Source organism: Chrysemys picta, chromosome 3 (genome assembly GCF_011386835.1).
Source record: "Chrysemys picta bellii isolate R12L10 chromosome 3, ASM1138683v2, whole genome shotgun sequence".
In the NCBI taxonomy this organism is placed as follows: domain Eukaryota; kingdom Metazoa; phylum Chordata; order Testudines; family Emydidae; genus Chrysemys; species Chrysemys picta.
Window position 1 is genome coordinate 157,882,740 of NC_088793.1, and position 24,146 is coordinate 157,906,885.

A 24,146-nucleotide genomic window follows, 5' to 3' on the forward strand; every position below is an offset into this window, starting at 1 on the left:
CCCCCCACCCCCAGCCGTGTTGCTTGGGGGAGGGGAAGGACCACTCACCGGCAGCGGGAAGCGGAGCAACGTGGCTGAGACCTGGCAGAGTGGAGCGGGCTGAGGCCGGGTTGCTCTGCTTTCTGCTGGTGAGTGCGGGGTCGGGCCTGACCCCTGCTGCTGGCGCAGGCCCCCTGCTAATCCTCCAGGCTGCATCCATCACTGAGGGAAGAGGTGGAATGGGGGCGGGCTGGAGGCAGAGTGGGGGGGGGGGGGGAAAGACTAAGAGGCGGGGCGGAGGGACTTGTCCCAGGCTCCACAGCCCCCGTAGGGACGGCCCTGCCCTTGCAGTGGCTGCAGCCCGTGGGGGGCGGGTTGGGGGATAGGGCTGGCCGCCAGAGCTGGTGCTGCTGCGTATGCAGCTGCCTAGGGCACCATTAAACTTGGGGCAATTTGGTGCCCCAAATTTCATGGTGCCCTACGCAGCTGCGTATTCTGCATATGCCTAGGGATGGCCCTGGCGAGGGGGGGGGGTGGGTGAAGAGGGTGCTAAGCCCCTGCCTGGTGACTGCTGTGGAGCCTGCAGGTTCAGGAACAGGCTGGAAATCGCTTCCTCCCTCCCCTCCGCCATTCCAGAGCTTAGCAGAGAGGCTTCCTTGTGCCAGCGCTGTGCAGGACTTTGGCACAGGCAGGGCCTGGCTCCTCTTGGCCAGTGCCCCAGGCCAGATGGTTTTGGGCTTTCCCAGGGCATTGGCCCAGCCAGAGGCAGAAGGGGGAAGGAAGGAGCCTGCCGGCCAGGCTGTTGGTGAGCTCAGCGCTCTGACGAGGGGCTGGTTCTCTGCGCAGCGCTGGGAGTGGGATGCGCTCTGCTCGGGGGGATATGGAGGAGGAGCTGGGGGAGGCGAAGGGGCAAAGCAGGGAGGGGACAGCGAGAGGGGGAGCACGTAAAGAGCTGATTGCTGGATAGCAGAGGCGACACGTAACTGGCCGCTGCTTGGCACCTGCCCACACACAATCATCCCCTCATCTCATAAGTATTGTAAAAATACATAAATAAATGTTTGCAGAGCACTCAGATATTATGATGTACACCAGTGTTTCCCAAACTTGGGAGGCTGCTTGCGTAGGGAAAGCCCCTGGCGGGCCGGGCTGGTTTGTTTACCTGCCGCGTCCGCAGGTCCGGCCGATCGCGGCTCCCACTGGCCACGGTTCATTGCTCCAGGCCAATGAGAGCTGCGGAAGGCAGCGCGGGCCAAAGGACGTACTGGCCGCTGCTTCCAGCAGCTCCCATTGGTCAGGAGCAGCGAAATGTGGTCAGTGGGAGCCGCGATCGGCCGGACCTGCGGATGGCCCGGCCCACCCAGGGCTTTCTCTAAACAAGCGGCGTTCCAAGTTTGGGAAACACTGATGTACACCATAGAAAAACCCATGAGGAAATTTAATAATTCTGTCTTCACAGCAGTTTCAATAATGTTTATTAAATGAGGCAGTATGTCATTCAATGAGGACAATATAGCTGCTCATTCAGTGAGTACCACCCATCCTGTGCATTGAATGAGGGAGGGATCTTGTGGAAAAAATAGTTTGTGGTCATGTTATTAAGGACTGTATCGTAATATATTCTCTGGGGGAGACGCAGATTAAAATTGCATAAGCAACCTTAATTCTGGTATTTCCTATATTCTGATTGCTTGATGTGGCAATTTTAATAATGTTCTTTTAAAATAGGTATTTTGTTTTGGTGCATAATATGGATAACACATGTAGATTCAACAGATTTGGAATGCTTTATTTTTGCATTCCAGAATAGTCCATCACAATTGTGCTTCTGTACAGAAAGATTGGGGAGAGGGGAAAAGGTGGGAATGAAGGCCTGGCTTAAATTTGTCATTTGATGTAAATTTTTTTTTTTTTTTTTAGGATTCTTTTTGGAAAATGCCAAACAGAAGATTTGCGACTGGTGAGGTGGTGATGGGTCGTTGGCCAGGAAGTGTCTTGTATTATGAAGTACAAATAACTAGCTATAATGACCTCACTCACCTTTACACTGTTCAATACAAAGATGGAACTGAGCTTGAGTTGAGGGAAAGCGATATAAGGGTAAGTGTTCGTCTATACACCTCTACCCCGATATAATGCTGTCCTCGGGAGCCAAAAAATCTTACTGCGTTATAGATGAAACCGCGTTATATCCAACTTGCTTTGATCTGCCAGAGTGTGCAGCCCCGCCCCCCTGGATCACTGCTTTACCGCGTTATATCCGAATTCGTGTTATATTGGGCCGCATTATATTGGGGTAGAGGTGTATAATTAACAATATTTAGAATCCATATTGAAGTCTTGACTAAGTTCAAAATGTGTACTATATTAAAAGTTTTAAGAACCTTGATCCAATTTGCTATCTAGAAAACTTGGTGATATATTCTGAAAATGAAGGCCCAGACCTGCAAGTATTCCACAAATAGAACTCCCATTAGAGGACTGTACCACACAATTGTGGAATTGCCTACGGAGCTGTTAGCTAGATGTTACTTAACAAAAATCTAGTTAAGCCAATTTAAAAAAACAAAATCTAAATTTGTTTAAAATACCCTTTTTTAAATAGTATGTACAGAGCAATTAAAAAAATACTCTTTTCGTAAGGGTATTCTGCTCCAGTGATGACTAGTAGAGTCCTTAGGGATGATGAGAATAACACCATACATGCTCAGGCCCATCCTTCTCCTCCTTACTGTGTGCCATGTACCTGCTACTTGCCTCTTAAATTTGTTCAGTTGCTGTTACTTGTGAATGCCTTCCTGTAGGGCTTGCCTATGAGTTTCCCTTGAATGTAATATCCATGTGCTAATGCATAAGACAGGAAGTCAACTGACATCAGCAGAATGCTAAAACTGAATAGACACAAAGTGTGCTATCAAATGCATAAAGTAAAGTGGGAGGAAGAAATTTCCATTGTAGCATTACAGATAGAAGGTACAACCTTTTTAGATGTAGTTTTTAAGTTGATGGTACTTTAAGATACTTCTTAATTTTGACCCTTACATGCGAGCTGCAAAAGAATGGAAGGAAATACACACACACAGAAGGAAGTATATGTGTGTGTGGTTTTTTTTTTTTTTTTGATGTGTAAAGGCTTGAAAGGTGTTTTTTTTTAAAAAGATCTTTCAAATGGTAGGCCTAATTTTTAGATAGCAATCTTGTCTTCTGTGGTTGGCTGTGTTGCACAAGGAAAAAATGGGATTCTGAATTCTCCACTAGAGATGGTAATTGTGGTTATGTATTATAGACTTGGATGAGGCATTTTTATCAGTGTTATCAGGTGCTTATTCCAAGGATGATTAGATGACATCGTGGTAAAAATTCCTGAATCCTCTCAACATTTCAGTTTCCACCATTGGTAACTTGTGGAATTATGTTGAATTATACTCTCTGTTGAAGTCTTAAATAGTCTAAAGTGGGTGAAAGATGAAGGAAAGGTTACTTTAATTTATAAGCAAATTATTTAAAATAGCTGCTCAACACCAAAGAGTCAAAGGAATTGTGTGAACTCTTTTTGTTCAAATGGGAATCTGTTTGTTAGGGGGTTTCTTATGGCTCCTGATGAGGTTAGAGTTGTTTTAGAAAGAAAAATATGTTTAAATGATAGGAAGCATGTGTATGAGGACTAGTGAAAACTTGTTCCGTTCAGTTTGGGGCAAGGTTGCTCTCTATTCTAAACACTGCTTTTCTGAGCAACATTTAGCAATTTTGATAATGAAGGGAATAAAAAACTGCAGCACCATCATGGCTTTCACCACTACTCTTGAGACAAAGAAACTCCTCTTTCCTGATCCTGAAATATGTTCAGATCAGGTGAAGAGAAGGGATCAGGGATATTAACATCTTCTTGACTGTGTCCTGAACAAGTCCTGAGAAGAGAATCTAAGGTTTCTACTACTGGTCCCTTCCTAATCAATTTTTTCCATAATCTTTAATCACTTTTCTATCTTGTCTAACTAGGTTGGTTTTACCCAAGTGCGACAGATATGCCCTTGCAATACTTTGCTATGCCAGGGGCAAAGTAAAAGTGATGGGTAAAAATTTGTCTCCAGATTAGGTATCTGAATTTTGTGCTAAATACTATACAAGTGATTATTTTTTCCAGAAACTGAACAAATATCAAATGCTGTATTTTTTTAAAATCTTGTATTCATCTTTTTGCCTCTCCTGTGTGTGTGATCTGTTGTCTTATGAAGAAGCAGGATTGAATATGAGAAACAAAACCTGAAAGCTTAGCTTTCCTATAAAAAGAGTATTTGATACCATCTGAGTCACTGCCAAGCAAAGGTTTTCCCCCTATAAAAGACTATTCAAATGGGAAATAAGGGAGGCTAATAGAATGAAAGTTTACTTATTTTTAAAATGTTTTAACTCTTCTTTATGTGCATTTTAATACATCTCAAAAGGATTTGTTTGCTGTATGTTAGAGCCTCTGGCAACAGAACCCTGAAAACAATTGGTTTCTAAGAATAAGAAACATAACAAACAGGATACAAATCTTAATCTGTTTCTCACAACAGAGCTTCACATTGGTGAATTACAGGTCCTTACTTTCCTTGTGTAAACATAGATGATTTGTATGACCACAGAACTGAGTGGGAATTTTCTCAGTCATCAGTTAGGGCCTTGGATGTGTTTGAATAGAGTTTTGCTCCCAAGTGGTGGGATTTAGATTTAACAAATTGAAGCAAAACAATATTAAGTACATTGATCAAAAAAATCTAGAAAGCAATATCCTCACCCTGAAAGTCCTACCAACAGTCTTTTATACTGACTATCCTCCAACTAGAGCACCTCTATTGACTATAATTGCAGAAGCATAGCACAGGAACGAATAGCTCTGCTTTTTCAAGTAGGCAGGTCCCCAAGCCATTGAGGATAAAATTTCCAAATAGTTTCCAAATGACTTAGACATTTAAATTTTTACTGAAAGTCAATAGGATGTAGGCCTCTAAATCACTGTGGCTTTGTCATTATCAAAGACAGGTGGTTTCTTAATACAAATTAGAAAATTGAGTTAGCATAGACTACCAACTTAACCTGCTAAATTGTGCGAAAGCTATAGATTACCTTGTCTTCACTAGGATTGGACATCAAATAACCTTATTTGGGTGATGTAATGTCTACACCGGCAATTGAACGACAAAACTCTTTCTCCCTCCCACCCCCAAGACAAACGTTTTGTTGGCGACAAGCACCAGTGTGAACAGCGCTTTGTCGGCAGGAGCACTCTCCTGCCAACAACACAAATGCCGCTCATTGGGGGTGGAAGTGTTTTGTGGCAGGAGAGCTGACAAAGAGCGGCTACACTGTGAGACTTTTAGCGGCACAGCTGTAGTGACATGGCCATGTCGCAAAAAGCTGGGTAGTGTAGACATAGCTTTAGACATACTTTTTTCCTAGTGAAGATACAATCTTAAGTGCTTTTGAAAACTTTACCCTTACAGTTTTATATGTGAAAAACAATATCTTAAACTCCATCCAGAAACTAATGTGGATCCTGAAACATTGGTGTTATGTGTTCTTAGTGAGAAATACTGCTTTTTAAATAGGCTGCCACATTCTACAGCACTCTGTTTCCACGTTGACTTAAAGTGTGTTGCCTTGTGCAAAACACACTGCAGTAATGTAATAGTCGGGTGATAAATGCCGAAGTAACAGAGTTCACATCTGAATGAAGTGGTTTCAGTCTCCTGATCAAATATAGATGAGTCTTCCTCACCACAGCTGCTAATAAGATGATTGAGCAGCAGCTGGGAATTCAACCATACCATCACAATGCAAACTTTAATAAGTAGTAGGCACACACCTTACATTAAAGGGAAGATAATTGTTGTCATGTCATATTTTATAGTTGCTTCTCCCAGATTACCTTAGTTTTATTTTAGACTGAGGTCTAGTGGGTATAACTACGTCACTGAGGGATGTGAAAAATCCACATCACTGAGCAATGCATTTCTACCAAGCTAATTTTCTGGTGTAGACAGTGCTATGTCGAGGGGAGCATGTTAATCCACCTCAATGAGAGGTGGTATGTCTGTCGATGGGAAAAGCTCTCCTGTTAGTGTAGTAGCATCTTTACTGAAGTGCAACAGCTAGGTCTCATCCGTAATCCTAATCTCTACAATGTCAGGGAGAAGCCATCCAACAGAACTGGTTGGACCAATGACAGTGAAATAGAGCTGGTGGTATCAGCATACTGAAAATACTGTATTTCAGTTTTCCTCAGGGAGCTGTGTACACACTGAACAACAGGGGAAACAAGTTAGAGTTCTGCAGAACTCAATGAGAGAGTACTGATGGCAGAAAACTTCTGAAAACTATTCTCTGCGATATCTGAGACAAGATCTCAGAAAGCAGCCTGTTTATTCCTGCTGGGATTGTTAGAAGAGTCAGTGGTATCATAGGCAGCTGACATGAACACCTTGATTTTTACTGCCTCTAGGAGCATGTATTACAGTGTTGTTAGTGCGGTCTCTGTGCTATACCCAGGTCTGCACCCAAATTTGGCAAGGGTTAAGGAGACCTGAAGCAACCAGATACTCAAGCCTGTCTTGCCTCAGTTGCTTCAGTATTAACCAGAAATGGAAGAATAGGGACTAAATACTAATGAGATTGTCCCTCCATCTTGGTCTTGTGGAATGTTAGCTGAGTAGGGAAACTTTGCATTACCACAGTCTCTGTTCAATTACTAGAGCTGAAAATTGAGTCCTAAATTTACTACAAATATTTAAACATTTTTATAGGTATTAGATGTTTTCAATGGTACAAATATATATTGAGAAATAACAGCTAAAATTACTATGTCTAATTGTATTTTTATATGACAGCTTATTCTTTCATTTAGCAAAAACTTTACAAATCGTATTTAATGTTTCCTATTTCTTTCAGTCTGTGTCATCATTTAAACCTCGAAAAAGCAATTCTTCCTCAAGTTCTCCTTCCAGACGCAGTGGTAGCAGATCCAGATCTCGTTCTCCTGGTCGGTCAGCAAAAGGCAAACGTCGTTCTTCCTCCCAAAGCAGAGAATCTAGAGATAAGAAAACAGTTCGGGAAACTAACTTAACTCTTCTGGTATTGGATTCATTTCTGATTGAGATCTGTCTACTTGCACTGATATATGTACTGTGTTCTATAAACATGTATAGTCTGAAATGACTTTTAGAGGAATGAAAACTTTGATGATTTGGATCTGTGGGTATGTGTCTAGATTTAAAGAAAAATTAATAGTACTGTAAATACAGGTTGAAGACCTCAGTCTTGGCTACTGCCCAGTCTCCATCTAGCCCCAATTCACTGGGGCAGACTGTAGTATCAGCCACTCATCACAGGTGAAGGGGTTCGGACCTGCTGCCTCTGCCTACCCGTGGGCTGCCCCTTTGCAACCCCAGTACCCAGTTAGCCTTATCCTAGGCCTGCAGCCTGGGGGGTTTCCAGGCCAGAGCTCCTCTTGCTTTCACCCAGCCCTGCTCCACCTTAGGTACCCAGGTACACTCCCTAGCAGCCAGGCCCTTCTCTCGGAGCGCAAGGGGAGAGTGCTGAGCTCCTGGCTCCCGGCCTTTTTATACAGGCCAGCTGTGGCCTGATTGGGGCATGGCCCCAGCTGAGCCTGCTTTCTCCCCCAGTCAGCCCACGTCACTTACCCTTCCACAGCCCTCCTCCAGGGCTGTTTTAAACCCCCCAGGGCAGGAGTGGGTAACCACCCCACTACAAACTGTCAAACATTTGGATTTCAAGCTGAAATTTTGCACGTTTGTTCTAACCTGGAAGTGAATTTGTGTTGAAAATTTTGATTAAAAATGGACCAGCAGCTTTTGAGAATGAAGATTAGCATGGGTGACACACATCTGCCTTCATAAGAACTTTGTTTTGGAGTGCTTCAGTGAGGAGATGGGAACTTGAAATAAGGCTGGGACATAGTTTCTGGTTTAAAAATGTGCCTTTCACTGATGCATTAAAATTATTTTTCATTTGACTGAGTTATAACTCCTTAAAAACATACTGTGGTTTGTGCTCTGGATTTTGTTTTATAATGACCTAATTTTCTACCTTTCAGATTACTTAAAGTCCCAGGGCATAGCTTGTTGATGACATGCCACATGCTGTGTTTCTAATGACTTGTGGCCCACAATTCTCCTTCTGTGCATGAAGGTCCTCATGTGCTTAACAGTGGGGTTTCAACTTTCTTAAAGCTTAGGGAGCAGACATTTTGATCACTGGCATGGTAGGAGTGACTTGCTTCAGAAGAATTCATAATTTTGGTCTGTTTCCTTAGCTACAGGCAGGTTTTTCTGAGCCTCCCTGCTGTGAAGCAGAAACTGAAACCAAAACCAAAATTTTATTTCATCAGTTAGATTTTTCCAGAGTTGTGTAGCCAGACTTCAGGTTTGTCTGAAGGACATATTTGGTTCCTATTTTTTACTGTGGAAAGGTATAATGTTAAATGGCACCTTTTTGACTTGGCAGGTCTGCTCATTTTTTGTATATCTCTGCAGAACAAACAATTTTGGGAGAGTGAATTAGCTTGCATAACAAAATTGTTCAATGGACATACTTTTTGTAATTAACATTTCAATTCACTGAGTTAAAAGTGATTTGGGAACTGCACCTTCCCCTGAATTCCCCCAACTCATCCTGTTTTACTATTGCATTTTCCTACTCTTAAAGGAATTCTCTCCCCTTTTTCCTTTAAGACTCATCCAAACAGTGGAGATTGCATTTACTCATTTTCAAAAAATGCTGCCAGTTGCACAAAGTAAACAAATGGGGAGGGATAACAAAACACCTTCTCTATTTTTTTCAATTATAGTAGTCTCCTGTTGTGACAAACACCTCTGTCAGTAAATATTTGTTTAATTATTCATTATGTACTTATTTTAATTCAATGATAGCATTTAAAAATTCACTTTCTTTTTCAAACTAGAAACTGAATGAGAACAACACTAGGAGGTACAATGGTGAACCTGATAGTACAGAAAGGAATGACACTTCCTACAAAATTTTACAGGTAACAGAACTAAAAACTGTATGTCTTATGGCCACAGTAAATCTGCAACGTTACCAGAAAATAATGTTTGTTACAATAACTCCTCGCTTAACGTTGTAGTTATGTTCCTGAAAAATGCTACTTTAAGCAAAATGATGTTAAGCGAATCCAGTTTCCCCATAAGAATTAATGTAAATGGGGGGGTGTTAGGTTCCAGGGAATTTTTTTTTTGCCAAAAGACTCAAAAAAAAAAATATATACACACACACACCCCCCCCCCCCCCCCCCAATGATGATTGTGAAGCTTGGTTGAGGTGGCAGAGTCAGATGGTGGGATATTTCCCAGGGAATGCCTTACTGCTAAATGATGAACTAGCACTGGTCTGAGCCCTCAAGGGTTAACACATTGTTATTAATGTAGCCTCACACTCTACACGGCAGCATGAATGGAGGGAGGGGAGACAGCATGGCAGAGAGAGACAGAGAGACAGACTGTGTGTGTGAGAGAGATGTGCATTGCCCTTTTAATTACGCTGACCCCACTCTAAGTACACTGCCTTTTAAAGTAGATCAGCAAGTTGAGATGATAGCTGCTGCCAGCAAGCTCCTTCCCTCCTCAGCCCTGCTTTGTGGAGATGGGGGGGGGCAAGAGTGGGGGGAGGAGGACACCCTGACATTAGCACCCCTCTTCTTTCCCCTCCCCTTCCCCCGTGTTACCAGATGTCCCGATTTTTATAGGGACAGTCCCGATAATATTTGAGGCTTTGTCTTATATAGGTACCTGTTATCCCCCACCCCCGTCCCGATTTTTCACCCTTGCTATCTGGTCACCCTACCCCGTCTGCACAGCAAGCAGGAGGCTCCCGGGAGCAGCTCCAAGGCAGAGGGCAGGAGCAGCACACGGCAGTGCGAGGAGGGACAGCTGAACTGCCCGGCAATTGATAGCCTGCTGGGCAGCTGCCATACAGTGAACTTAGGGGAGCGGGGAGCTGGTAGGGGGGCTGCCAGTCCACCCTGGTTCCAAGCCCCCCCCCTCCCCCCCCAGCTAGCTCCAATGGGTTGCTCTTTCTGCAAGCAGTGGACAAAGCAGGCAGCTGCTAAACAGTGTGATGAGGGAGCATTGTGCAACTTTAAACGAGCATGTTCTCTAATTGATCAGCAACGAAGTGATGTTAACTTTAAGTGAGGAGTTACTGTATTAGTATGGTGCTATGTGTGCTAAGCATTTCACAGATTGGTATGAAGATGAGATTCTGTCCTAACGGGATTACTTACAATCTAAATGGACAATATATATATTAAGGGGAGGGCTTTGCGATGCAACACACAGCCAAGAAGAGATTGAACAGTGAAGTTTAGCACTCATTTTACTAATTCCATGGCTGCTTTTTTTAATAATTTCTTCTGGCAGGGGAAGGTGGTCATTTAGCTTATCACTCATCTGAAGGGAGGACTAGGGCTTGTAGAATTGGAAAGGGTGGAAACAAAGCAGACAAGTGTGGAGGGGAGGGAATATTAAGCAGAATGTTTGCCTTTTGGCTGTCTTCTCTTCTACTGAGTTGAATACCTTTTAACTGGGGGAAAATGCATTATACTTGAGTGCTCAAATCTGAGTAATGTTCTCTTAATTACACCACTCTATAGAATAAGACATGGTAATTGTTTAGTTTTTGTAACCTTTTGTTCTTTATCAGCAGAAAGTTGAATCGGAGCTAGAAATTGGGCATGTGCTTGACCAGTACACCTTACATCCAAGAAGACAGAAGAAAAAGGAAGAAATATTTTTGGAAGAGAGAGTTTTTGAGACTGCAAAAACTACTGAAAAAGTATCAACAGAAACAAAGGCGCTAGAGTTTGGTGGAAGAATTGGTATGTATGTTTACAATAGTGATATTCATGGATTTATTTTTACTTGATATCACGTTGCCATTCTCAAAGATTCTCCCCCGCCCCTCCATTGGGGTCATTCTTTTGGTGCTAGTGTATCTTGTTTGCCTTTGGTGACATTGATACCTCACACTTGGTTCTGTTTGACCTGCTGTGGGCAGATGAGTGATTATCATGATCTTTCTCCTTGAAGTTACTAGAGTAAGCATCTTTAAATTTCATAATTTGAAAAGCCAGTTGTCTCAAACTCAGATATTCCACCTTTTGGAGAACTATTGAAGGCAAATGTACTTTATACTTCAATGGAATTAGTATGATCAGTTTATTTTTTTAAAAAGCCAATTGGAAAGTAACTGGGTTTAATGCTGTAAAAATAAGACAAGGAAAAGTTTGGCTGAATAACGATAGGTCAATGATTTCTGACCATTAGTTGATTGAGATCTGGAATAGATTGCAAAGGGAAATAGTGTAGTACCATTGTTTTAGGACACTGGGCTTTCAATCTTACATTCTTTGTTATCACAGAAGTAGCCCTTTGGGGTTAAAACTAGAGAGGACAAAACTAGAAAAAAATCCATGAGAGAAACAATCTTGCACTTAGTTCTGTGAATACAGACACCTCTAATGTGAGAGACACATTTTCACACTGTGCCTATGCTAACCATCACTGCTTGTTGCGTGTGGTTACTTATTTATTAATTTATACAACATGCTGTATGTGGACACAACCCTTGAATAAATCCCTTTGTATCTATAGCTGTATGGTGAACTGCTTTTATTAGCAGGTATTGGTAGGTAAGCAAGTCTATGGGAAAAAAAGAGTTCAGGAGAATTGGCAGCTTTTTAAAGATATATCCCAGTGCATGGGGAAGATAGGAAGTATGCTAAAAGACCACCCTGGCTTAACCAGGAGGTCTGCAATTACCTGAAGCTCAGAGTCATACAAAAAGTGGAAACTAGGTCAAATTATGGAAGATGAGGGAAAACCCCCGTCCCCCTCCCCCTCCCCCCAAATGAGGGACAAAATTAGAAAAGCCAAAGGCACAAAACAAGATTAAACTAGCTAGGGACATAAAGGGTAACAATAAAACATTTTACAAATACATTAGAAGCAAAATGACGACCAAGGACAAGATAGGCCCATTACTCCATGAGGAGGGAAAGACAACAAAAAAAATGCACAAAGGTGTTAAATGCCTTTTTTGTTCCAGTTTTCACCAAAAAGGTTAGCAGTGATCAGACAACTAAAATAATGAACATCAGTGTAAATGGAGTAGGATCTGAGGCTAAAATAGGGAAAAACAAGTTAAGAATGAACTTTCACAGGAAAATAAGACAAAACACCTATCATCTATGGGTGAACTCTTTTCAAAAAGCGATCACTCTGTATCAGTCCTAATCCTCAAAGGAAATCTATACAACACTTTCAAAAGATGAACCTGGGAGCTTAAATTCATTACTCTGGTAGACATGAAAAATCATGGACTGGACAGACACTGGATTTATGGCTTATTACAACAATCTGTAATCCACTAACTCCCGTTTTTGTCCTATGACTGCAGAGGTGTTAACAGGCCACTCTACCTTGAATGATCCTTTACAGCATGTGCTACTTATGATAAGCAAACTGTTCCACTTTGCACTTTGTTGTGAAGCTGGGAGTGCCTTTCCCTGATCTGAAGAGGAGCTCTGTGTGGCTCAAAAGCTTGCCTCTCTCACCAACAGAAGTTTGTCACCGACCTTGTGTCTCTAACAGACATCTAAAGCTACCACTTTTGTCAGTATAACTGTCCCTCAGGGGTATGGAAAAAAACACAGCCCTGTGTGACATAAGTGCCAATGTGGACAGTGCTACGTTGGCAGGAGAGCTTCTGTTGACATAGCTACTATAGAGGCGGTTTTATTATGTTGACGGGCAAGCTCTCTTCTGTTGGCATAGAGCGGCTACATAAGCAGTCTTACAGCGGCGCAGCTGCATCGGTACATCTGTAAGCTTGCTACTGTAGACGTGGCCTAACTTAGACATGTTAATTGACTTCAGTCAGCAGGGACTGATGAAATACATCCTAGAATATTTAAGGAACTGGCTGAAGAGATCTCTGAGCCATCAGCAATTCTCATTCGGAACCTGTGGAGGATGGGAGAGATCAGAGGGCAAATATAATCCCTATGAATAAAAGGGCAAATAAGGACAACCCAGGAAATTATAAACCAGTCATCTTAACTTTGGTACCTGGAAGGATAATGGAGCAAATAATCAAGTTGTGAGTTCCTAGAAGATAAGGTGATAAATAACTGCCAACTTGGATTTGTCAAGAACAAATCATGTCAAACCAATCTAATATCCTTTGACAGGGCAACGAGCCTTGTGGATAGGAGGAAGAAGTAGATTTGATATCTCAGCTTTAATAAGGCTTTTGATACTGTCTCACATGCCCATCTCATAAGCAAACTAGGGAAATATAGCCTAGACAAACGTACTATGAGGTGGGTGCACAACTGGTTGGAAAAGCATACTCGAGTAGTTATCAGTGGTTCACAGTCAAGCTGGAAGGGCATATAGAATGGGGTCCTGCAGGAATCTGTCCTGGGTTTGGTTCTATTCAATATCTTTTCAAATGATTTGGATAATGGCATAGAGAATAAGGATTATAAAATATATGGATGATAGCAAGCTAGGAGGGGTTGGAAGTGCTTTGGAAGACAGGATTAGAATTCAGAATTATCTTGACAAACTGGAGAAGTGGTCTGAAATAAACAGGATAAAATTCAACAAGGTCAAATGCAAAGTACAACACTTCGGAAGGAATAATCCATGGCACTGTAGCAGGATTTCAGACCGTTGGGGGAGAATGCCCCCTTTTGGTGAATGTGGCTTCTCGCAGTAAGGGTGGGGAGGCCTAGCAGACACAGATTAGGGAGCTTTCCTTGGCCTCAGAGTGGTGGGAGCTAGCAGCTAGAGTCTATGGAGCTGTCCTTGGCCTCAGGGCTGTGGGGCCTAGCATTAGGCTAGGGCAGGGGTCAGCAACCTTTCAGAAGCGGTGTGCCGAGTCTTCATTTATTCACTCTAATTTAAGGTTTTGCGTGCCAGTAATACATTTTAACATTTTTAGAAGATCTCTTTCTATAAGTCTATAATATATAACTAAACTATTGTTGTATGTAAAGTAAATAAGGTTTTTAAAATGTTTAAGAAGCTTCATTTAAAATTAAATTAAAATTTAATTTTAATTGGCCAGGACCTGGGCAGTGTGAGTGCCACTGAAAATCAGCTCATGTTCCGCCTTCGGCACGTGTGCCATAGGTTGCCTACCCCTGGGCTAGGGGACCTGGGCCCACCCTACTCCACCAGGTCCCAACCCGTGTCCCGCGGAACCAGTAGTCCTGGCTTCAGGCTTAGGTCCCTCGCTCAACAAACATGTTCCCTGGGCCACTTCCTATTGTTGGTCCTGGATTCTGTAGTTCCTTCAGGGTTAGCCATTTCCCACATTCTCCGCAGTTGACTGGGCTCTGCAGGCTGGAGCTCTAGCAGCTCCCTGGCAGGAGCCTGCAGCATGCATCTGCTTTTCTCTCAGCCCAGATTGATCTGAGCTGCCACCTTTTATATACTGCTTCCAGATGGAGTATGCCTGGGGGGGGGTGACCTCCTGAGCCCAAAGTGCGTGATTGGCACACCCCCTCACATGAGCACATACAAAATGGGAAATTACTGTCTAGGAAGGAGTACTGTAGAAAACGATCTGGGAGTTATAGTAGATTACAAGCTTAATATGAGTCAACACTGTAATACTGTTGAAAGGGGAAAAAAAAAGGCAAACATTGTTGTGCGATGTACTAGCAGGTGTGTCGTAAGCAAGACACAAGAAGTAATTCTTCCATTCTGCTCAGCAGTGATAAGGCCTCCACTGGGGTATGTGTTCAGTTCTGGGCACCACACTTCGGAGACAGTCCAGAGGAGGGCAACAAAAATGTTCAAAGGTCTAGAAAACAAGCCCTACAAGGAAAGACTGAAAAAAATTGGATTAGTTAAGTCTGGAGAAGAGTAGGTTTAGGTGGGACATAACTGTCTTCAAGTATGTAAAAGGGTTGTTATAAAAAGAGAAGTGATAAGTTGTTTTCCTTATCCACTGAGGACAGGACAAGAAGTAATGGGCATAAACTGCATCAAGGAGATTTAGGTTAGACATTAGGCAAATATCCTAACTGTAAAGGTAGTTCAGCATTGGAACGAATTACCAAGGGAGGTTGTGGAATCTCTGTCATTGGAGCTCTTTACAAACAGGTTAGACCATCACCTGTCAGGGATATTATAGATAATACTTAGTCCTGCCTCATCTATGGATTAGATGACCTATTGAGGTACTCTCCAATCCTACCTTTCTATGTTTCTATTTTTTGTCTTTTGCTTGCACTGTGTGACTAATCAAGATAATCTGTCTCCACTCGCACTGGATCTAATATTCTAAATTAACCTGTCAGCTGCTATCCTTAAATAGAGTCTAGATGAAAACACAGTGATCTTAAAATTACACGGATCTAATTACATTGAACCTAGTTTAAATTGGGGAAAAAAAAAACTTACACTGACCAATTTCACAACTGGTTGAATTGGCAGTTTTAAGATTCATTGTCTTAAAAGCAATTTATTTATATTATCTAAGGTTATGGAATTCTTTGTTTATAATAGTCTTTCTAGAGGGAGTTTTGCTCTAAAACAGCAACACCAATTTATAGAAATGCCAGTTTAGATAATTTATATATGGTTTTACATTATAGATTTTTTTTCCCTCACCCTCTTTCTGGTATTAAGGTAACTCTAGAGTGAGTGGTTTGTTTACAGAACTCCCCTTTTTTAAAAACAAATAAACTATGTAGCATGGTATTGTGGCTAACGCAGGCATTGTAAACACATGGTGGTAATCTTTGATAGCATTACATGCAATTGTTTATTTTCTTAAATAAGTGTTTATCCTGGTATGAAATAATGTATGGGTTTATTAATCTACAGATTGAGAATTGCTGTTCTAATGGGACATTTTTATTTTCCAAATGTATCTTTTACTGTTTTGTGGTTTTTGTTTACAGGGGCCTTTTGCATGATATTTTTCCTGCCTGCCATTACATTTTATTTGCTGTTGATGTGCAAACAGGAAGACCCCAGTGTTATGAACTTCCCTCCTTTGCCAGGATTTAATAGTTTATGGGAGACCAGAGTGTTTGGTGTCTTTCTTCTGTGGTTCTTTCTTCAAGCTCTGTTTTCCTTACTGCCAGTTGGAAAGGTAAACTTCTAGTAGTGAATGTGTTCTGGAGGGTTTTGTGGGCTGGGTTGAAAGAAGGTTTGATTCCATTATTTGAAATACTGCTAATTAACCAATAACTATCTATTTATCAATACTATATTGGAATATAACTACTTCAGATTTGTTGAAAGCTTAAATTACACAACTGCCACCTTGAAAACCCTTGCTGACAAAAGTCTGATTTCTGGTCATATATCTCAGTACCTTCAATACACTATACAGTAACCATTTATCATTTAGGTATCAAGTAGTAAAATGGACTTGATGCAATGATAGAATCGTAGAAGAATGTCATATGGCAACTTTTGAGCATATACATTTTTACCAGCTTCTGTTACTGAGTTTCTATTTGGTTCCACCACAACATCAAATATAGGGGAGAGTATTTTCTTCGAGATATAAGCTTCATTGCTGGGAAGTTGCTCACTCAGGAAGTCATTCCTAACCATCCCACCCATACACATCATCGCACAATTGGACAAGTACTTTATATTGTTCTTTACCCTTTCTCTGAAGCATCAGATATTGCCCACTTCTGGAAGAAAGAATACAAAAGTAGATAAACTGTTGGTCTAGTTTGGAATGGCAATTTCTATAGAAGTCAGCAATCCTTTAGTTTGGCTGTTTAAAATGGAGAGGATCTGTCATTGGACTCTTCATTGACGCTACTCTGGGAAACAGAAGCTTCTGACTGTAACACTTGTGTTAAAATTGCCACCTCCCACTTTTTTCAGACATAAATTTCACTGAGATTTCAGACACCATGCTTATAGAAGTTCCTTGAAAGTTTATGTAAACATAGCTAACGTTTGTATTTCTGTCCTTCTCATCATGTTTATTTTCCTTGCCCTCCAAATAATATTTGAAAGAATGCTTTTTAGGGACTTGGTCTACTTGAAATCTAGTCAATTAAAAAAATTAAAAACCCCTCTTCTGGCCTTCAAACAATCCCCCTTCCTCACTAAGCTCATCATCAGAAGCAAGCTCCCCACAGACCAGGACACACCAACTCAAAACAGCACCAGACCCTGTCAGAACAGATGCAAAGTCTGCCGACATAGCTGCATTGCTACAGAGATCAACACCCACCACAACACATCTTTCAAGATTTAGGGGTCCTACACATGCCTATCATCATGCATCAAATGCCCCAAACAAATATGTGGGTGAAACCAGACAATCACCGTGGTCTCGAATGAACTTACACAGAAAGATGATAAAAGACAAATACACCATGTTACCTGGGGTGGACGCTTCAAAAAGCGATAATTCCATATCTGACCTCTCAGTCCTTATCCTCAAAGGAAACTTGCATAACACCTTCAAAAGATGAGCATGGGAACTTAAACTTATAACTCTGCTAGACACTAAAAATGTAGACTAAACAGAGAGAGTGCTTTTATGGCTCATTACAGCAATTGATTATGCACCTTACTGCCTGCTAACTTTTAATTGTGCACTTCGTTTTAAGTGGTCTATAGCATGTGCTATAGGGTGATGTCATGGCAGGGGTCTACCGTAGACCATCAAATCAGGAAGAGGAGGTGGATGGAATGAAGCATTTCTAGAACAACAAAAATATGCAAAACAAGACCTGGTAGTAATCGTAGACTTTAACCACCCAGAAATTTGTCTGAAAAGTAAAACGGCAAAACACAATTTATAATAAGTATTTGGAATATGTTGGGATAAATTTTTGTTTCAGAAAGTGTAGGAAATAAGTAGGGGGACAACAATTTTAGACTTGATTCTGACCAACAGCGAGAAATTGGTAGCAAATCTGAAGGTGGAAGGCATTTTGGGTAAAAGTGATCATGACATGATAAATTTCATGATCCTATAGAAAGGAAGGTGTGAGAGCAGCAGAAGAACAATGACTTCAAAAAGTAGACTTTAACAAACCTAGAGAACTGGTAGGTAGGATTCCATGGGAAGAAAAACTAAAGGAAATAGGATTTGTTGGCTCTTTCTCAAGAAGACAATATTAAAAGCACAATTGTAAACTATCCCAGTGTGAAGGAAAGATAAGGAGAATAGCAAGAGGCCAGTATGGCTTCATCAGGAGCTCTTCAATGACCTGAAAATCAAAAAGGAGTCTTAGCAATTTGTCCGTTTTCCTCTTTTTATAAAGAGTACAAAAGAATAGCACGAGCCTTGTATGCAATAGTACAAATAATAGGGACAAAGTCAGAAATGCTGAGGCACAAAATGAATTACACCTAGCAAGGGTCATAAAAGGCAGTAAGAAGTTGTTTAAATACATTAGGAGCAAGGGGAAAAACAAAGGAAAGTATAGGCCCATTACTTAGTGGGGAAGGATTGCTAATAACTGATATCAAGATGGCTGAGGTGTTTAATGCCTATTTTGCTTCAGTCTTCACTAAAAACTTTAATGTTGACCAGATATTCAACAGAATTAATATTAACAAGAGGGAAGGAATGTAAGCCAAAAAAAGGGGAAAGCACAGGTTAAAGAATAATTAGAGAAGTTAGGTGTATTCAAATCAGCAGGGCCTGATGAAATTCATCTTAGAGTACTTGAGAAACTAGCTGAAGCAATCTTGGAACCATTAGTCATAATCTTTAAGAACTCCACGGGGACACATGAGGTTCCAGAGGACTGCAGAAGGGCAAATGTAAAACATATCTTTTTAAAAAGGAACAAAGAGGACCCAGGAAATTATAGACCAATCAGCCTAAGTTTGATATCTGAAAAGATACTGGAACAAATTATCAAAAAATCAATTTTGTAAGTACCTAGAGTATAATATGGTTATAAGTAATAGCCAAGCCGGTAAGAACAAATCATGCCAAACCAACTTAATTTTCTTCTTTAACAGGGTTAGTGGCCTAGTGGATGGGGGGAAGTAGTGGACATGATATATCTTGGTTTTAGTAAGGCTTTTGACACAGTCCCATGTAATTCTCATAAGCAAACTAGGGAAATGAGGTCTTGATGAAATTGCAGTCAGGTTGGGTGCACAGATGGCTGAAAGACCATACTCAAAGAGTAATCATCAATGATTTGCTGCCAAACTGGAAGGGCATATCTAGTGGGGTTCTACATGGGTCAGTCCTGGGTCCAGTTCTAGTCAATATTTTCATTAATGACATGTATACTGGAGTGTAGAATATGCTTATAAAATCTGCAGATGACACCACACTGAAAGGTTGCAGTACTTGGGAGGACAGGATTAGAATTCAAAAGGACCGTGACAAATTGGAGAATTGGTTTGAAATGAACAAGATGAAATTTATTAGAGACAAGTGTAAAGTACTTCATTTAGGAAGGAAAAATATTGCGCCAATACGAAATGGGGAATAACTGGCTACGTGATAGTACTGCTGAAAAGGGATTTGGGGGATATAGTGGATCACAAATTGAATATGTGATGCAGTTGCAAAAAAAAAAAGGGTAATATTCTGGGGTAGATTAACAGTAGTGTTATATGTTAGCCATGAGAGGTAATTATCCCACTCTATTCAGCACTGGTGAGGCCATCATCTGGAGCACTGTGTCCAATTCTGGGTGCCACACTTTAGGAAAAATGTGGACAAATTGGAGAGACTCCAGAGGAGATCAGGTTTTCCAAACTTTTAATAATTTTTGTTGATTTATAAGGAAAGGTTAAAAAAAACTGGGCGTGTTTAGTCTTTAGAAAAGACTGAGGGGTCGACCTGGTAAGTCTTAAAATATGTTAAGGGCTGTTATAAAGAGGACAGTGATCAGTTGTTCTCCAGGGCCACTGAAGGTAGGATAAGAAATAACCATCTTAATCTGCAGCAGTGGATATTAAGGGCTTGTCTATATTACCCACTGGATTGATGGGCAGTGATCGATCCAGCGGGGGTCGATTTATCGCGTCTAGTCTAGTTTAGACGTGATAAATAGAGTGCTCTCCCATCAACTCTGGTACTCCACCAGGGTGAGAGGTGCAGGCGGAGTCGACAGGAGAGCATAGACCAGGCCTTAGGTTAGATATTAGGAAAAACTTCCTTAACTATAAGGGTAGTTAAGTGCTGGAATAGGCTTTTGTGTAGCTCAAAAGTTTGTCTCCTCCATGAACAGAAGTTGGTCCAGTAAAAGATATTACCTTACCTACCTTGTCTCTATTTAAAAAAAAAAAAAAGTAGTTTCAGGTATTGAACCTGCTCCTGACTCCCTTTGTAAACCACATTTTCTATTTTATTTTCTCTTTTCTAAATGACCCTCCCTGCTCTTTGTGGGAAAATACAAAATAAATGGGAAGCTAACTGAAGGGAAGCTGACATTCTACTTTGTGCATTTGACAATACTTTCTGTAAACTAATTAAGTGATGGGAAGAATAGACTTTGATCTCAGTTGTTGCTATTTACTACAGAAGGTACAAAAATTTTAGAAATGAGTAAGATTTTCAAGTTGATTGCATGCCTCTAGTTGGTGATCATCACTGAACGTCTGTCATGTTAGCAAATGAAATTGTTTTAATCAAGTTTTAAAAAACAACAACTAGGCTTTTATCCTTTCTCTTCTAAGGTTGTAGAAGGAATGCCACTTTTGAATGGAAGAAGGCTACAGTACAGAATAAATGGTAAGGGTATTCAATAGTCTCCTTTGAAATTTGTCTAATCTGTGACACTCCGCTTTAATTAACTCACTGCCACAGGTTAATTAAAATGCACATAGTGTATATTAGTGGGGAAAAGTTAGATGTTTTGTGAATGTTTCATGTGCCCTGTACAATCTTCATAATGGAATAAGACTCTTCAATCTTTCAATAGAGTTAAAATTAATTGGTATCTTGTGCATATGCTATCTTTGAAGAAACTAGGTTGTAATTAAGATATGCTGTGAACAATAACATCATATAATTATTAAGATTATATAGGTTAAAGACAGAGTCAAATCAACAGCTCATTTGTCTTTTTTTAGTTGGTACTAAACCTTTTGCAGCCCTTTCTCTGAGGTTGATTTACATGCAACAGTCCAGCTGCTGTAATGAGTCAGTGGTATGAGGGAGACTGGACATGTGTCGAGTTCTTGTTGGAGTTTTGGCTAATCAGTCATTTTTTTTTAAAGATTCTATGGCAGTATGCTAGCTTGGCCATCAGTGATTGAAAGGCTGGTCTCACTAACACTGCTCTTTTAAACAATAAGTCAATTGCAATTAAGGGCCTGATTCGCTAGTACACTTGGTGATGCAAAGCAGCTGTGAAATAAGCTAAGCTTAAGTGGTCAGTGTCCTCTGGCAGTTTTTTGTGCTGGTCTGTTGTATCGGAGAATCAGCACATAAAGGTTTAAAATAGAACTGATTTAAGATTGATGCTTTCTATCCTCAAATCATTAGAAATCTCTCTCAGTATTATTATTTAGGTTTTTTTTAGTGCTCAGGTGGGACACTTAAAAAAACAAGAAAACTAGAAAATTCCAAGATACACAACTATATTAAAATGGAGTGAAAATTCAGTACATACAATAACAGGGAAATAAATCATTTGTAACTATATATCATAAAATTGAGCATTAAAACCCAGGAAATTCAGAGTTAGTTACATCTAAAGGAAATCCAAATATGTTAAGGTATGGAAACACACAGGTAAGGTGCCCACACAACCTTAAATTCCCTCTAGTGACACAATATGAAAAAACCCTGTGTCTTTTAAGTGGGACTGCAAACACTAAACTGTTTCAGCCCTAATCATGGGGTTATTGCATGGCTTCACTGTAGGGGCAGAGTTAAAGTTCTGGTATCTTAATGTGTGGATTTCTTTTAAGTGTAATTCTAACTGAATTTCCTGGATTTGTAATTCTTTGTTTTGGGATAATTAATTACACTATCCCTATAGAGTGCGCATGCAAGATTTTTTTTTTTTTTTCCTGGTAACCCTTAATTGCATAGCTATGGAGACCTTCTGTTTTTTTGTATTGGTCCTGGTCCATGGAACTAATATGTGCTCTCAATCTTAACTTCATTTTAACATAGGGTTTTTTGTTGTTGTTGTTTTTGGTCGTGGAATACTAAAAGATTTAGGTAAATGTACCTGTGGCTATGGTAAACATGATAACTTATATTGTTCTTCCATCTCTGAGGGCACAGGACGAAGTGTTCTTATATATTCATATTGCACTACTAGTTCATGAAATCCACATATAAAATGGCCTTGGAAAGTTTTACATGCCTATGGTATGGAGTTTAAATTATTCCTTATCTGTAGAACCTAATCATCATCTTGGTAAGAGTGTGGTCTGGTATATTGCAAGGTTGGCTCAACAGTACTGGCACTATTCTCTATGGCTTGATGGGTATAAAGTTGACCAGAATTTTCACTGTAGTGTCCACCTGTGGATGAGGGGATTAAACTTTTCAGATTGTGGAGTTCTGAATTGCATTGCTTTGTGCTCTGGGAAATTTTTTTGCTTTGGGGTGTTGCTTTTGTGTGTTGGCTTGTTGGGGGCACACATTCTCCAGTATTTGATTGGTTTGTAGCTGTGCAATACCAATGAAGTGACTAACTCAAGTCAGTTTGTATTATTATATTTGGTGATTACATGTCCATGCCCACATTTTCCTTAAAATCACTCCCAATGTAACTAAAAACAGGAGAGGCTATGTTACCTCCTGTCTTTCTTGGTCGGTTATACTTCCTAGCATACTCTGGAGGCTGCTATGCAATTACTTAGCTATGGAGACCTACTGTTCTGTTGTATCTGTCCTCCTCCATAGAAACAAAAAAAGGCTTTTTTTTTTTTTTTGTTTTGTTCAGATAACTCCAGGATGCTCAGTATATTGAGCAGTTTCTAGTTCAAGTAACTTCTCATGGTGATCCCTTTGTAAATACTATGGAGTTGTGCAATTTGCAGCTTTTGAAGGATATACTCATGCAGTCAGGGGCTCATTGCTTCCCTCTTTCCCTCCACAAGGTCCCCATGTGCCACCCTCCTATGACCTTCCACTCCTTACAACGCTCCCTACAACGCTCTTCATCACCCCCGCTTCCTTAATGCCGGGGGCTGTGTGTTGTCCATTCCCCACTCTGCCACATGCCAGGGAGACTGCCAGTCTCCTGGCCCAGAGGTTCTGTTTGCTCCATTACTCCCCCATACCAGGTCCCTTAATCTCTCCTCATGCTGGAGCTGTGTGCACGCCCCCTGTCCTTCCATCATCATTATTTGTAATTTTTCTGTCTGGAGAGAAGTTATTCAGGGTGTCACACATTAAACTCTGTTGGGAAGATGGGCATAGCTGGATTAGCATTATTGTGCTGGAAAGCATTATTGGGTGCTATCAACTAGTTATTTGATCTACAGATAATTGCAGAGGTGCTTGAAGCAGTTGGATTGCTAACCAGAGGATAGGGTCTTTGTGTGTCCTTCCCCCCCGGTTTTCCAATTTTCCCTAAAATCAATAAGGTTCTGGCTACTGATGCCCAGACATTTTAGAATTAACTCAATGTGGCATTCAAAAATTAATGTGTTTAAAGAGATGAGCCCTCGCAAGCTCGGAGAACAGTAGAGCAAAACTTTGAAAATAAAATAGCCATACAAAAATACATCTGGAGAGTATGTATTCTGGGCACGCTCTCCTTTGTTGCTATTTACTCTTTCTGGACCAAAGGTTTCCCCTCCATTATTCAAACTTCTCCAGCAGAGTGAATGATCACAGGGTCCTACCACCCCCAATCCCAGCTATGTCTCTTACACCAAGGCCAGTGGCAAGAGGCAAGGGAATCTGGCTCCCCTTTATCCTAGGCTTCAGGTAACAAGTCTATTCCTGACTGCTTTCCTACCTGCCAAGCAATGTTAAGAGCTTAAGTTCTTGCTCTCACCTTTCCACTTCAAATAAGCAGTTCATCCTATAGGATCTCTTAACCCACACTGGCCCCATTCTCCTCAATGCTTTCACATCTCCTGTCCCTCCAAGGACAAGAAGTGCTTCAAAAGGGCCCTCCCATGTTTCTGCTGGGCAGCTCTGCA

At 40.9% G+C, this 24,146-nt stretch overlaps 1 protein-coding gene across 5 annotated transcripts in view; it reads left to right on the top strand.

Moving 5' to 3' along the window:
* LBR (lamin B receptor) overlaps positions 1-24,146 on the top strand; it is a 43,515-nt gene that overhangs the window by 7,059 nt on the left and 12,310 nt on the right. For 3 of the 5 annotated variants that reach the window (XM_065590623.1, XM_065590622.1, XM_065590620.1), the window contains exons 2-7: positions 1,900-2,079; positions 6,910-7,092; positions 8,942-9,025; positions 10,699-10,873; positions 15,977-16,170; positions 20,709-20,763. In XM_065590623.1, the coding sequence (XP_065446695.1) occupies positions 1,915-2,079; positions 6,910-7,092; positions 8,942-9,025; positions 10,699-10,873; positions 15,977-16,170; positions 20,709-20,763 (856 nt within the window). In that variant the 5' untranslated portion in view covers positions 1,900-1,914. The remainder of the gene's footprint in view (positions 1-1,899; positions 2,080-6,909; positions 7,093-8,941; positions 9,026-10,698; positions 10,874-15,976; positions 16,171-20,708; positions 20,764-24,146) is intronic. The other 2 variants (XM_065590624.1, XM_065590621.1) reach the window with 1 other exon arrangement.